Here is a 15,683-nt window from a genome sequence, read left to right on the forward strand (position 1 = left end):
TCAAATAAGTGAAATTTCAACAGCCAAAGAAATATATCATAATCTTGATAAAAAATATTCGAAAGATGCACCAAAATATGTTATTCTTAATAATCATCACGAATGATGTCTATACTAGGTAAAATATGATATATTCAAAACTTTTATTGAATTAGACATATATAAGGTCTTTAGTTATAAAGATTTAAAAATATCCTCTCAACTGTTACTAACTTATGTGTTATTAAGCTTCTGTATTGATTGAAACTGATAAAAATGATATTTTTTGCCGAAAACTCTAGAGGATAATTAAACATATATTACCCCTTTCTACATGAGCAATATAATTTTACATTGATTATACATCATTAGAATGAAATGAGAAATGATTTATCTAAGTAAAAATATTATATAAAATTAGAACTATGGAGAGCAATATTGACTATGAGATTTTCTCTGTCTACATTTATGAGAAATTTATAAATTTAGTATTAGACATTCATCTTAAGAATCAAATAGATCACTGAAAAGCCATAATTCAAAGTTCTGATTCGTTCTGAAATATGGAAGAGATAATTTTTTATATAAGATTGTTGAAAAACACTCTTACAGAGAAAATATACTTTGACACTGCATTAGCTAAAAATTATTTCTATACTTTTAATTATAAAATAAAAATATAAAACTAGTGAAAAATTATAAAATTATGGAACTAAATATTTGTTATCCAATAGTTAAAAAAATATTTGATTTACTAGAAATGCAATCTCTAATACTGCCAATGAGTGATGATCAAACCTGATATAACTAAGGTATACATTTTCTAACTCTACAAATGACATTTTTGAAGAATATTTGGAAGTATAGTGGGTCCCACAATACTATTTGATTCCAAAGAAGTCTTCTTTAGTGCTATTTGTCACTATTTGTAATTATGTTTTTTAACAATGATAAAGTGTGCTTAATCATGAAACTTAAGTTTGTAATCATACGAAGAACTTTATAAATACCCATGAGAGTGTGTTTGTAAGTGTGAATCATTTAGAGAGGCATTTGGAAAAGAGCTTGTAAGAGAGTAGGGGTGTCAATTCGGGTCAACCCGTCGGGTTCGGGTCGAACCCGACCCGACACGGATCTAAACGGGTCAACCCGAACCCGACCCGTTTGCAAAAACGGGTCGAGCATTTCAACCCGGACCCGACCCGGCCGGGTTGCCGGGTTGACCCGACTCGACCCGCGACCCGGCAGTGGGTGACGCGCAAGCGGGCACACAGCGACGGCGGGCCAGCGGCAAGCCGCAGGGCGTTCTCACGCTGGTCGGCACACGGGCTGGCCACTGCAGCGGCACGCGGCAGCTGACTCCCGGCACAAGCGCGGAGAGGCAGCTGCTCTCGGCACGCGGGCGCAGCGCATGCGGCACTCGCGTCTTCAGCGGCTCCTTCCTGCTTCTGTCACGGCACGCGCGCGGCCAGCGGATATCTTCGGCAATGCGCAAGCATTGGCAGGTCAGGGAACATTCGGGCAGGCAAGCGGCAGCGTCAGGTACAAAAAATTCATTTTTTTAAATAAACGGTTTCGGTGACCACGGCAACCCACCGTCAACCCGAACCAACCGGTATCAAACGGGTCGAATTAAGAGAAACCCCGAACCGACCTTGATCAAACGGCGTGGCTCCAACCGAAGAAATTTTCCGGTCGGGTTTTCGCGGTCGGGCAAATGATTGACACCCCTATAAGAGAGAAAAAGAAAAGGGAGAGAGAGAATAGGAGAGAAAGAGAGAATTCTCTGTGTAAATAAATGTTAGTCAGTCAAAACGTTTTGGAGTAGAAAGAAAAACCTTTTAAAGTTGTTAATAAAATTTATCTAATTTTCATGTATTTCATTCATGTCTTTTATCATTCCTTTCTTTTTTTGAGTCTTAAAATTAATTATATTTTTATCTTGGAGACACTTTATCTCGAAAGACATTATTCAGCAACCAACAAATCAGCTCAGTCAATGCCCAATTTTGATTTTCGTTTAAAGAAAAATAGGCCGTTTTGAGGAAATTTTAGTCAACTGCTTGTGATTGTATAAAAAAGTAATTAAAAAATAATATCATAAAATTTCAGACTGTAAATCTAAGGTAAAACAATTTCGAAATAATTCAATGATATAAAAAACTCACGAAGAAGTAATCCTTACTTCCGGTTGATATCATCAACAATATATATAAAAAAAAAATTAAAAAAAAAAATTCTCTTCGAAAACTCTAGAGACTTCTAATAGTAACTCATCTTGAAAAGAGACCCTTTGAGCTAACTACAACTATTGTTCTTTATTTTTTTTTTAATTTTCACTGCCTTACTAAACTCTTTTATTTTCCTTTATGCTTTAATTTTTATTATTTATTTTCTATAATTTTTTTTCCTAATTAGATTCTTCTCTGTATGGTCGGCTGAGTCCATGCAACTTTTTATGTCTAATATTTTATCGTTTGTTTTATTATTTCATTACATTCTGCACACAACTCTTTATTATTTTTAAAGCCCTTTAATAGTCGCCTCCACTTTAAGGCATATCATATTCTACTATATAATATATATATATATATATATATATAATTGTATTAACCCTTTTGTTAGGTTACTGCTTGTTATATTTTGCTATTGCTTAATCATTTAGGTTCTTGTCCGTATAGAAGACTATGATTGGTTGTTTTAATATTCTTATTCATCTATCTCAGCTTCTCATGTTTTTTGTTTTGATCTGCTACAACTGCCTCCAATGGTATACTTTTGGTTTTAGATTTAAATGTTTAATAGGTAACCAGTAACAGTTTTTTTTTCTCATTGACTCCGTTCCTTTTCCTATTGTTGCGAATGGGTCTTTTTCTCATTTCTGGAAAGGGCCTTATTTTTCATTTACAAACTCAATCTCTTTAAGCCCACAATTTTTTGGTTAAATTATTATATTTCCTTGCAGAGACTCACAATTATTATGTTACATTTTTCTCCTTCATTGTGTCCTTTTATATTTTAGCTCGAATAACACGATTAGTGATGACACTCTTACCATTTTCACTAGCATTGTTGGTTGGGTTAGCCTCCTCCCAATAAAGTTAGAATTTTGACCTCTTTTTCTTTGTCGCTATTGAAGTTTAGCTGTCATGTTTGTGTTTTGGGTAAGCACCACTATGCGGATTCTCTTTCTTCTACATTTGGTTGTTGATTGAGTTAGTTTTCTCAGACATTTGGGATTATGGTCCTAACATCACTCACCTTGGATTCCATTATTTTGTCATATTTATTAATGATTTTTTATGGGTTGCTTGTGTTTATTCATGCAAATTTTGGGCATAGGTCCTTCATGCCTTCCAAAAATTTCATCAAGAATTAAAAGTTTATTTTTTTGCTTTAATCAAAATGTTACACATGATGATGATTGAGTTTATTAGTCTTAGTTTCACACTTGCTCAATATGATATTATTCATCAAATTTCTTTTCCCTATATATTTAAACATAATGGTATCTTGGCATAAAAAAATCGCTATGCTCTTGATATTGCATGGACATTGATCTTGCATATTAATGCTCTTTATTAGTTTTGGGGATGCTATCTTGAAAACCTATTAACTCATCAACCATGTCCCTTTCTTCTCTTTCTTGATAATTTTACACCTTTTTTCACTCTTTTCTTTTGATCAACCATTTTTTCCCTTACACCTTGGTTGTACCTACTTTATTCATATATTTAGCTTCGATGATAGACTATCTCTTCATGGCATTCGATGTATCTTTCTAGTGTGTTTTTTGCACTAAAAAAGTTATTGATGTTGTGATACCCTACTCGACGACCAAACACTATAGCCAATGCAACTTTTTAGGAGTCTACATCTTTCTTTCTTTTTTCCTTAACCTTTATTATCCATTCTTCATCCTCCCTAAGCTGTTATATCCATCTGTATCTCTCTTATGGCTTACTCCAAAAGTTTACTTTCAATGACCTTGATCTTCTCTTGCAACACCACCTATCACTTTGTTAGATTCAATTGAGTATCCTTAACTGAAGAGCTTTCTAATCTATGATTTCCAGTTACAACATGAAAAGGTAAAACGAAACACATTACTTATCTTATTCTCTCCTATATATTATTTGATTATCTATCAGATTCCTTCCATACGTTATCCTTGCCCCTATTATATGTATCTATATCATGAAGCGCTATAGAATATTTTATATAAATAAGTTATGGATGCTGGAATGGGTGCTCAGTTTTGTCATTATACATGAGATTTGGTTGTCCCCCTATTGTAATTAAACTAAATTCATGTAGACAAGTATGCACCGTCAAATTTCATTATGATGGCTATCTACTAAATTACTCTGATACCATGTTGAAGTTTAATAAAGATGACTAGAGAAGCAGCGTTTAAGTAAGTATAATGCGAGAGAGAAGACATGAAGCTGAATTTTATTAGTTCTTAAATGAAACATTAGCAATAAGAGAGCTATCGCTCTATTTATAACAAGAGAAGGTACAACCATTTATTATAGAGTCATAGACTATATATGTGTATGGCTGTGATGAAGAGGGATGTTATTCCTGAGTATATGGTTTACAAAAGCATTTGAGGCGTATGCCTCGAGGCGCGTCTTTATTCGAGGCACAAATTGGATGCCTCGAGGCTTAAGCCTTGGTGGTTTGACTGAGGCTTATGATTTTTTTTTATCGAGGTGTACGCCTTGAGGTAGCTTGAGGCGCTGCCTCAATCTTTTTATTTTTATTTTTTTTTATTTTGGAATAGTCGAGAGAACTTATTAGATTTAGGGCTTTGTCGATTTAAAACATTTGTTCTAATCTTCGCCCCCCTTCTGCAACTCGCAACGAAGGAAGGAAATGCTTTTTTGGCTTCGTGTGCACGACTTCGGCCTCGACTTCTTCAGCTTCGTCTGCTTCGGCCTCGCTTCGAGTTAGGATGAGTTCTTTGTGACATGGTAACAATCCATCTTCCCTTTCGAGCTTGTTTAGACTTCGACAGCTTTGTAAGAAGCAATTATGCCTTGTTTTGTCTCGCGGCTTATGCCTAGCCTCGCTAAGACAAAACGCCTCGATTTCTGATATCGCCTTTTTAAATCTTGTTCTTGAGTGTTGAGCTTAGTGGCGGCATATCTTGTTGTTTAGGAGATAACTTGATGTAGAACAGGAGGGGCTAGCCATGATTAAAATTTGAATTTTGAAAACCTTCCTAATTTAAAACATTGTTAATATGGAAAGTTATAATTGCTTGGTTTGAAACTTAGAGGGAAAAGGGAAAGGGGTTGGTATTTGAGTGATTTGAAACTTGAATTTCAAATGGGGATGAAAAGAAAAATTATCCTTTAATAAAGGATGAATTAAGGCTCTAAGAGGGGAGGGATTAATGGGAATTAAGTGGATTAGAGAGAGAGCGGAGGGGCCGGCCTAGAGAGAGAGAGAGAGAGAGGAAGGAAATAAATTAAGAAATCTGAATTTAATTTCATATTTCCTAAAAGGAGGGAGGGAATAATTTGAAATTCAAACTATTCTTAATGGGGAATAAGGGGGGCGACTAATAGGGGTTGATTGAGGTTGATTGAGAGCTTTAATGAAGGAGAGAGAGGGGGCCGACCATATAGGGAGGGAGGAGAAGTGTCCAAATACAATGTATGTGGACCCAAGCAATAAATGTGAATAGGGAATTTAATCTGATTTTAATTTCAGATTTGAGAGATTTGGGGATTTTCTAAAAGAGATTTACTAACTAGGAAAATTAATATAAATAAAATCCAATTAGAAATTTAATTAGATCTAATTTAAGTAACTTTTCTAAAATAGGGATTCTTATTTAGGAAATAAACTCAAATTCAAATTAATTTGAATTTTGAATTCAAATTTGTTACTAAATTAAGGGGGTTAGAATAGGAAAGACTTACTTTTTTAAAATAGGAATCCTTAATTAGGTAACAAATTCAAATTCAATTTGATTTAAATTTTGAATTCAAATTCATTGCTAAATTAAGAGGACTAAAGGAGGAAGGGCTTTGAATGCAAGACTAAATTTGTGGAACCAATGAAGGAAGGGGTGGCCGGTTGGGCTTTGGAGTGGTGGTGGGGTTCTCGGTTGGGGTGATGGAAAGGTTGTGAAAACTGGCGGTTCAAGGGGAAAGGAGGAAGGGGCCGTTGGTGCTAGGAGGGGAAGCTGGGAAGCTTGGTTGGCGGCTATGGAGGGTTTGGCCGACGATTAAGGGAGAATCGACTAGTTGAGAAAGGGGGGGTTAAGGCGGCGGCTTGAAGAAAGAAGAAGGGGAATTAGAGAAGGAGAAATGAAGTGTAGGGAAAGAAAGATAAAACCATGAGCCTAGACACATCCTGGGGCTGATGAGTACTACGCTGCCCTGATTTAGGGACTTCAAATCACGAGCCCGGACACATCCTGCGGTTAGTGGATACTACGCTTCCCTCACATAGGGTTCTCACCAAAGTTCTTCCCTAAGAACAAGAGTGCAGAAATTTTTTATTAATAATCTATCATACCAATGCAATAGCAAGGTCCCCTATATATAGGCCTCAAAATGAAGGAAACTCAAAAAAGACAAACATGCCCCTAGGGCTTAAAAAGGACAACTCCTTAAAGAGAGGGTAAAAATGAAAAATGCATAAATAAAACAAAAAATATAATTAGTAAATTAAGATAAAGTTGAATGATCTCGGCCGTTGATCTTTGTCTCTTCCTCAGATAAGCATTCACCGTCGGATGTGTTAGCGTCATTCTCCCAGGGTGAGAGAAAGCTCGACTCCGTCGAGCACACATCCTGGTTGCACAACCTGTCTCTGATACCAAATTGATGTAGAACAGGGTTAAGTGAGAAGGAGAAAAGAAGTGTAGGGAAAGAAAGATAAAACCATGAACCCTCACACAGCCTGCGACTGATGAGTACTATGCTGCCCTTCGCCAAGGGACTTCAAGCCACGAGCTCGAACCCATCCTGCGGCTGGTGGAAACTACGATTCCCTCCCATAGGGATCACACCAAAGTCCTTCAAAGGAGCAAAATCGTAGAACAAAATTTTATTAAAACTCCATCATACTAATACAATAGCAAGGGCCCCTATAGATATGCCTCAAAATGAAAGAAACTCAGGAAAGACAAACATGCCTCTAGGGCTTACAAAGGACAACTCCCTCAAGAGAGGGTAAAAACGAAAAATAAATAAATAAAAAAAAATACAATTAGTAAATTAAGATAAATTGGAATGATCTCGGCTGTTGATCTTCGTCTCTTCCTCAGATAAGCGTTCACTGTCGGATGTCCTCATCATATCTTTAATGATTTGTACATGGTGCGGGCTCATACTCTACTGTGGGGAGCAGTTGTAATTTTTTGTTATGATGTTGTTATCACATTGAACATTTAAATGGGATTCTTCCATCATGATTGATAAAATTAAGAGAGTGTTAAATATGAGGGCTATAGAAGTTTACTTGGCTAGGTCAAGAGCTGGCTTGGAGATACAGATGGAATGTTAAACACACAGTCTTAGTGTCACATTGACGTAATATTGACCTGTTGATTGTTAAAACCAAAGATTATTTCTTTTAAGCAAATCAACCTCATTTGGACAGAGAATTAGTTGCTTAAAGATGCTAAGTTGTAATGGCAGTGGTTGATGGGATACTTATATTGGTAGAACATGGCAGTGTACTGTCATACTAATAATAAATATCATGATACGCCCTTATGGGGCCCAGGAGAGATATTATTCATTATATAAGGAGAAATAATTAAGGGGGAGCTATTTAGGAAGGTTTTCTAATTGTGTTGATGTTTTTTAGGAAGATTTTCTAATTGTGTTTATGTTGTTTAGGAAGGTTTTAATTGTTTAGGAAGGTTTCCTGGTTGTGTTTTTGCTTATTTTTTGGAAGGCTTTAATGGCTATTATTGTGTGTTAGGGCTATTTAAGGGGGAGTTTTCTCTAGGGTTTGATCTTTTGCTTGCTGAACTTATTTTCTAGAATTTGTTGTGAGTTTCCTAGAGGCGGCTAGAGTTTGTGGGAGAGCCGATCTACCTATCTAAATAGTAGATCAATTGTATCTTTCATTATTTGTTAAAGAGATAATAAAAAACCACCCTTAATATTTGGTTCATGCATTTTTCTTATCTACTTGCTGCTTTTACTTCCAAGACGCATCATATCGCTCTTCCTTATCGTCGTTACATCTTGCTCTGCTTTCTTTGAGATGTGTAGCTCCCTTGCTTTAGGCAATTAAGAAAAGAATGAATAATGAAAAGCATAAAGTATATGTGGACTTTTTAGTTTTAACGTGCAAATTGCAAAGCAAAACACCACTTTAGTTAACTAGGGTGCCCACAATCTTTGCTTCTTTTGTTCTTATACAAATGTAGTCGACTGGATCGGTAATTGTTCATGACCACCTAAAAAGCACACAATACTACTCTGCATTATTTCTAGGAGCTCTGCAGGTGCTGCGAGGAGTGCTCATGTCTCTTTTATAGCGTCTAACACTTTGTCCTGGAGCAAAGCACTAAATTGCAGTGCTGCAGGCCTTCAGCCAGGAATTGTACATGATAGCTATCAACAACACTGAGCACAACTATGTTCCTCAGCTGTGTAAAAATGGTTGTTTGTTGAGTACTAATTTCATATCATTTGAATTGTTCTAAGTGTTTGCTATATGCACTAAATGGTTTATCACTCCTTCATAGTTGTACTTAGCCATGTGTTTTTTATTTATGACTGACCATGCTTGATAAGGTGGGTGTGTCAGCATGAAAAAAATTCACGCTCTTTTTACTACACATTTTGATATAATTTGCTGCAACTGCTAATTTATGCAGGTTACACCTCAACATTAAGAAATAATGTCCGCTCTCGATCTTGGGGAGCTGGAATTGGTTGCAGCTTTCACATTGAGCGGTGCTGCATTGTCAAGGTTTCAAATTTTCATTGTTATTTTTTGAGTTATTACCTGGAAGTTTATATTAGCTTTTCCATAAGTTCTGTCCTTTGCTTTTTAATTGTGGACCTGTAAATTTTGATAAACATTTATTTTTCAAACGCAGGCTGCATGTTCACTGAAACATGCAGCTTTTCATGTATTACACTTTGTGGTTGATAGTACAATAAGGCTTTATTGATTCTCCATGTATCTATATTCGTTTACTTTTTAACAGAAAGGTGGCGGTACTATTGATCTCGAGCCCCGCCGGACCCATGTATCTGCAGTGGAGCCAACAATTGCTCCTGTTTCTGCTGAGAGGACAATGACGACAAGGGCTGCAGCTTCGGTACTCATAATTTTTTTGGTTTACTTCTGTGATTAAACTGTTGCTTTGGTCAAATCCTTTATAGCAGCTTTTGCTATCTGCTGGATTCGTTCCTTTTCATTTCCTTAGGTGGGTTGATCATCATAAGGATATGGGAATGCACTTCTATGAATTAAAAGGACACGATCTTAAAGATTACTTTTATATGACCACTTTATTAAGGACTATGCTCTTCCATTAAAAAATGCAAAGTTATAGTTTAATTGGGGGTAGTTCTGCCTGTTATTGTGTTACATGATGAAATAAAAAAAAAACATGTATTTGGTCGAGCGTGTTTAAAATACACCACCTTTTTCTAGAGCCAGTGGGTAGTTGCATTCAGATTGTTAGATCCTGATCTCATTCAAATTAGTTTTTCAATCAGAATGCACCCATTCAAAATCAATCTAATTAGTTCTTTCTTTTATGTTTTTCTATAATCTAACTTGATTTGATTACATGCTAGTGTTGATGGGGCAGGTGAGAAAGCATTTAGAGGAGAGATTAAGGGTTTGTTTGGGGCAACTATTTCACTATTTTAATTCTTATATCATTTGTCACACTGCTGTTTGTCTACTATTTTATTATTTATAAAAAAAAATTATAGTGAGAAGCAATTTCTTACAGCTATATTTGTTAGAGTTTCGTAGTTGTAAGAAAGCTGTTATTTTACTTTTTTGTTAAAAGAAAAAATTATAATTCCACAACAACTTTCATAAAAGTTACTGTCTCCACAATGGCTATACAACTACTTTTACAAACATTTGTAACTGGACCAAACTATTTCCTAAGGGTGTGCAAGTGGATGATTTGGTTGGATTGTTGACCAAGCTAATGAACCAAAATAATGTATTATCCCAATTAGCTTTTCTTCTATTCATTATCCTATTATCAAACTAACCAAAATAACTGGTTTTTAATTTTGTTTTAAAGTGTTTAACCATTAAAAAAATGAATAATCATTGCTAGTCTGAAGTTAGGATGAGAAATGTTGATGGTTCATATTAGGTTGACTGCTAATCTTACAAGTTATGTCAAAACTAAAAAAATGAATTTAAAATTGAATTTATTATGTTAAAGCATTACCCAGAAGCAACAAGTCAAAATCTAGTCTTGTTGCAGTGAGAAGTAGATAAGAGATAACAGTTTGATAAGCTGTGACTCCCAAATGACATATTTCAATTTAATCTAATTTTGTTTAGAAGCACGCAATGCTTGGTTATGACATCACCCCTATTTGATGCATCTTAATTTAACATGTTGACTAATTCTAAAATGAAAATTATATTTTTTATATTGTATTTGAGAACTTTAAGTAGGAAAGCAAAAGAATTGGTGTATATTGGGGAATGATACAAGTTATTTAACAGATAAAAATCCAAAATAATCACTCGACTATTAGCAAGTACCCAATTTTATCCCAAACTTTTTGCATTGTCACAATTTAGTCCCTTAATTATTGAAAAATGATCCAATTTGGTTCCATAACAAAAAATAATAGTTATAATTAAATCTAAAGTTTAATATGAGAGTATTTTAGATCTTTCAAGTGCATGTGACAAATCATTGGAATACATACACATTATAATTAATCACATTTTTGTCATTTATTAAATTAAAATAAAAACCAAAATTAGAATAATACCAAGTTAATGTGATTTCTCTTCTTAAATATCGCATATTCATCATTTATTAAATTTAAATAAATAACAACAACATAATGAAATTTAACCAATTAAATAATAAGAGTGAATAATCAACAAATAGTAAGTCATACAAAATTCCAAAGCCTTTGTTACAAAAATATTATAATTGATTATAAAGCTCCAAAATTCTTATTTCTAAAATAGTGTCATTGATCACCAAACTCCAAAACCCTTGTTACAAAAGAAAAAGTCCACTGATAATCTCCTCCAAAACATCTAAATGGGAGCTCATACAAACATAATATTAAGGAAAATCTAAATACAGAGTTGATTATAAAATTTTGTGCACTAACATACTATTAGCTTTGTTTTGATGATCCTTAGGTGCACACATTCAATATTGGTGGCTTGCGAACTACAATTTTGATCATGTTCTGTCCATAGAATTGAATAAATATAGTAAAATAAAAGTAGAAGTTGGTGCATTTGCCTATTTTCTAAATCAATCGGGAATGTGCCGTCTCTTCACTTATTAATTCATTCTTGCTGTTTGAATTTAATTATTAAAGATGCAACTCATCTTGTGATATTGTATTGTATTGTGGGTCTTCTTCATCTTGAAGTATTTGGGTAAGAAGCATTTTTGTGTTTTTTTTCCTTTTATCCTACCACAACTTTTGCTATTGTGGCTGCTATATTTACATTTGTTTGTAATGGAGGATCATAGTTAACTTGCTTAAGCTTCATCTTTATGAGTTATTTAGTTGCTCATATGGAGCCCTTCTTTCCAACTTTAGCGGGCAACCTCTCTTAGGTTTATTATACTTTGGTGACAATGGATATACTTTTTTACTTTCAGACCATTTACCAAGACCATTAATAGGTATAATGTTGAACTCATAAATTCTCCTATAATTGTCCATTGAGTAGTAGTTATGGACAAAATTGTTATGGCTAAGTTCTCCTATGTTGATTACGACACATACAAATCTTCTTGAATTGATGTGATTGGATTTGTTGTTGTGATTTCCAAGTATTAATTCCAAATATTCTTGAATTGGTCTTCCTCCTTTATGTGCAACAACTTTTGAGTCTTTTTGAAAAGCCTTTCTTGCTTGTGACTCTGAAAAATGTAACTTCAGCTCATCAATAACTTCTCTTGTGAAAAAAATAGTCTTGTATTGTGGATTAATTTTCATTTTGCTTGCAAATTTCTCGGTTAAAATTTTGGAGGATAGGGTCTTGTTATGATAACTACATGAACATGTCTGCTCCTGCAATGGCCAAACCATCCATGAATGACTTACCTCATGCTTTGAAATATACGAGAGAAACAAACAATGATATCTACTGAAAATGAATCTACATTATATGTTGTCATTTTGATGGGGACATCAGAGTATGGAAAGTATATCAGAGGCGTGGCCGTCGATCTACGGCCACGATCGAGTCGATGTATTTTTGAGTCTTTTCATGTATTTGTTTTTATTATGTTATTTGTCTCTTGTTATTTATATTGTATTTGTTTTTTCCATTTGTACCCCTTAAGGGAGGTCGTATGTAAGCCCTAAGGGCACTGTCATCTTTTTATTTTTTTAGTCCTTTTGTATGAGGCTATTTATAACCCTTATGTTTCTCTTCTAAGGTTAATGATTGAATGATAAAAATTCTTCCTCTTGTTTTAGCTCTTATGAGAGCTTGAGAGATTGGAGCGAGGTCCCTTGGAGAGGAAATTTGGACCACCCACCAACCTTTGAGATGGCCGGGTTCGTGGTTCTTCTACTTTATCTATCTTCCCTTTCCCTTCATCACTTGGCTGCCGGCCACCTGACCCCACCTCACCACCCAAGCCGTCGGCCTTCATAACCCCCACTATCCCTCCGCCAAAACTCCCCAGAAACCCACCTAGCCGCCAGCCCTACCCCACCTCCCATCTTCCCTCCACAAATTCAGTTCCCTCTTGAATACTTTCCATAAACAACCACTCTTAAGTTATGAAGGATTAAATTCAAGATTCAAATTATTTTAATTTGAATTCTTTCTAATTTAAGAAAGCTATTTTAGGAAAGTTTTCAAATCCTTGCTTATTTAATTTAAGTTAAATTAGAATGAAATATTTCATCCTTAATTTAACTCCCTAATTTAAGGAAGCATTAAAAGCTTCCTTAAACCCCTTCGCCTAGCCATAAGTCCCCACCCCCCCCCCCCCCATTCCCCCCCCCCCCCCCCCCCCCCTCTTTTCTTTATTTCCTAAAACCCAATTCCCCTTTTTGGAATTACTCAAATATCCAAACCTCTCTTGGCTGAAATTTCCTAAGCCCCCTCACCTCATTTCTTTCCAAAATCAAATATTAAGATTTGGAAACAAATCCCCTAACCTCCTCTTCTTGCCGCGGCCCATACCCTCATCCTCTCTTTTTAATTAATCCCAATCGTAGGGATTAATTAGAGCATTGTTTGAAACACTTTTCCCTCAACCAAAATCTGAACCTAATTTCCCCAAACCCCTTCCCCTTGGCCGGCCACCTCTATTGCCTTCTCCTACTTGAATTCTTGAGAGAAGCCCCTTTCATTCAAAGGGAAAACGACAAGGACAGCAAGGGGGAACCTCCTTCAACACTTCGACGCAACGAGATCGATGCATGGCCGATCCCGACCTTGACTATGGCGTTGCCTACGAAGATCAAGGTTTCGTGCACATCCTTCACTCCGCTTTCTTCAACGTCAATCCTAATATCGACAAGACCGTCGAGGAATACGTGGAGCACATTCTAGATACTATCGTCGAAGCCGTAGAGGAGCAACTTGATACCGTTCAGTGGAGTATTACATCCAAAATGTGGCAAAGGTTTCCCAATCTTCCTACTCTCGTATTTTCGTAGTTTAACTCACTCTTGTGATTTTAATTGACTCATGAAGTTCTTGTTCGCCTATCTCTGTCAAGCTTAGTAAGCGTAGGAATTGAGATAACTTTCTATGCTTCTAATCTTATTGTTAGCGTAGGGATTTTGTTGAATGCTACTGTATTTGCTTACTATTGTGATTCTAATTATTTGATAATTCAAGCGTTTGGCAAGTGGCTTAGACTAAACATAGGCACCCCTCTCTTATTTTCTTTTATCGTTTGATTGCTACTAGTTAATCTTAATTGTTTTATTCAAGAAATCGTGTAAATTCTTACCGCTTACATTTAGAACATTGTAGTCCTTCATCACATTTTTTGTGAACATTGTTGCTTTTCCTCTTGCAATTAACTAGTTTTGCTTAACTTTTAATTTTTTTCTTACTACTAAACAGCAATCCTATTTTAAAATTTTGACTCATACACTCAAACTTTGAATTAAAGATTTGCCATCTTGCGTGGTCATCCTGGTTGTTACTATAAACACTTGTTTCGCAGTGGAATCCATGCAGTTAATTTCACAGTAATTCCTCTTCTTAAATGTCATTTAAGAAGGCCTAGTGAGTACAGAAACACCTAGCTATTGATGAAGACAAAGGCCTCGGTTTAAGTTAAGGTTTAGATACACAAATCAACAAGCATGACAAGAACTAGAAGTCGTTATAGTGCTAGAAATGGTAAAAACACAACTGCCTCCTACTCAAACTTACATGTGAAAACAACCAGCTATAAATTGTTAAAAGTCGGGTGCTATAATTAGTTACTTGCTAAAAGTCGGTAGACTATTTTTGGGCTTTTTCTCTTAGTCTATGTTAGAAATGTTAACAATAGGAGTGAGGCTGGGATATTTGTGATTAAATAGTTGAAAGTTACAATTATTGAGATGAGTAGCATTAGTGATAGGATATTTCCACTAAGATATATAATTATGAGGCTAATATAAATGTAGTTAGCTTTAATTTTCTATAAGTTGGATTAGATTTAGGGGAAGAGGTGGGTGAACTTAATATATAACATATACTTGAGGAATAAATGATATTTATTGGAAGTGATTTAAATTTTGATATAGGTTTTAATTGGATGAACTATGAGATGATCCATGGTGGGTATGGAATAATTGATAATGATTTGATTTTGTAATACCTGGGTATGGAATAATTGATAATGCTTTGATTTTGTAATACCTTAAGATCTTGTCATGGAAAATACATTTCTTAAGAAACAAGAAGAATACTGAAGAAGCAAGAAGAATACTTAATTATGAAAGTAGATCCACCAAAATCGGAAAAAAATATAATTTAGCTTGGAGAATAATTTGGTCTCATGCTAGAAAGCTCTCTATGGACACATTTTTCTTATGTTAGGAAAAAATTAAATATTTTAATATTATTTTTGTTGATCTTGAGAAGGCATAAGATTGAATGCTTTTAGAATTAATTTGGTGCACATTAGGGGTGTAAGTGAGCCGAGTCGGCTCGAACTTGACTCGATGATGAGCTTGCGAGCCGAGCTTATCGAGTCGTGAGCTCGAGCTTATACTGGAGCTTATTTGTTAAACGAGCTCGAGTTCGAGCTCAATGAGAGCTTGGCTCGTGAGCTCGCAAGCCAAGCTCGATTGATTATTTGAATTAAAAAAAAAAAAACTAAAATGGCCAGGCGGCAATTCCAAATGACGAAGGCAAAGGCATTGGGCGGGAATTCCAAAAAATGGAAGCGACAATTCCAAAAAAAAAAAAAAGATACTATTTCGGATTTCCTTCCATAAAAAAAATAAATAAAGTTAATTTTTTTTAATCTAACCAATGAAAATTGGTGACAACTGTTATTG

At 35.2% G+C, this 15,683-nt stretch overlaps 1 protein-coding gene across 3 annotated transcripts in view; it reads left to right on the plus strand.

Moving 5' to 3' along the window:
* Positions 1 to 15,683, plus strand: part of LOC110109288 — a 68,292-nt gene that overhangs the window by 22,373 nt on the left and 30,236 nt on the right. For all 3 annotated transcript variants that reach the window (XM_020840280.2, XM_020840283.2, XM_020840281.2), the window contains exons 7-8: positions 8,840 to 8,934; positions 9,176 to 9,289. In XM_020840280.2, coding sequence (XP_020695939.1) covers positions 8,840 to 8,934; positions 9,176 to 9,289 — 209 coding nt within the window. The remainder of the gene's footprint in view (positions 1 to 8,839; positions 8,935 to 9,175; positions 9,290 to 15,683) is intronic.

This window comes from Dendrobium catenatum, unplaced genomic scaffold, assembly GCF_001605985.2.
Source record: "Dendrobium catenatum unplaced genomic scaffold, ASM160598v2 original_scaffold_183010, whole genome shotgun sequence".
Lineage (NCBI taxonomy): Eukaryota > Viridiplantae > Streptophyta > Magnoliopsida > Asparagales > Orchidaceae > Dendrobium > Dendrobium catenatum.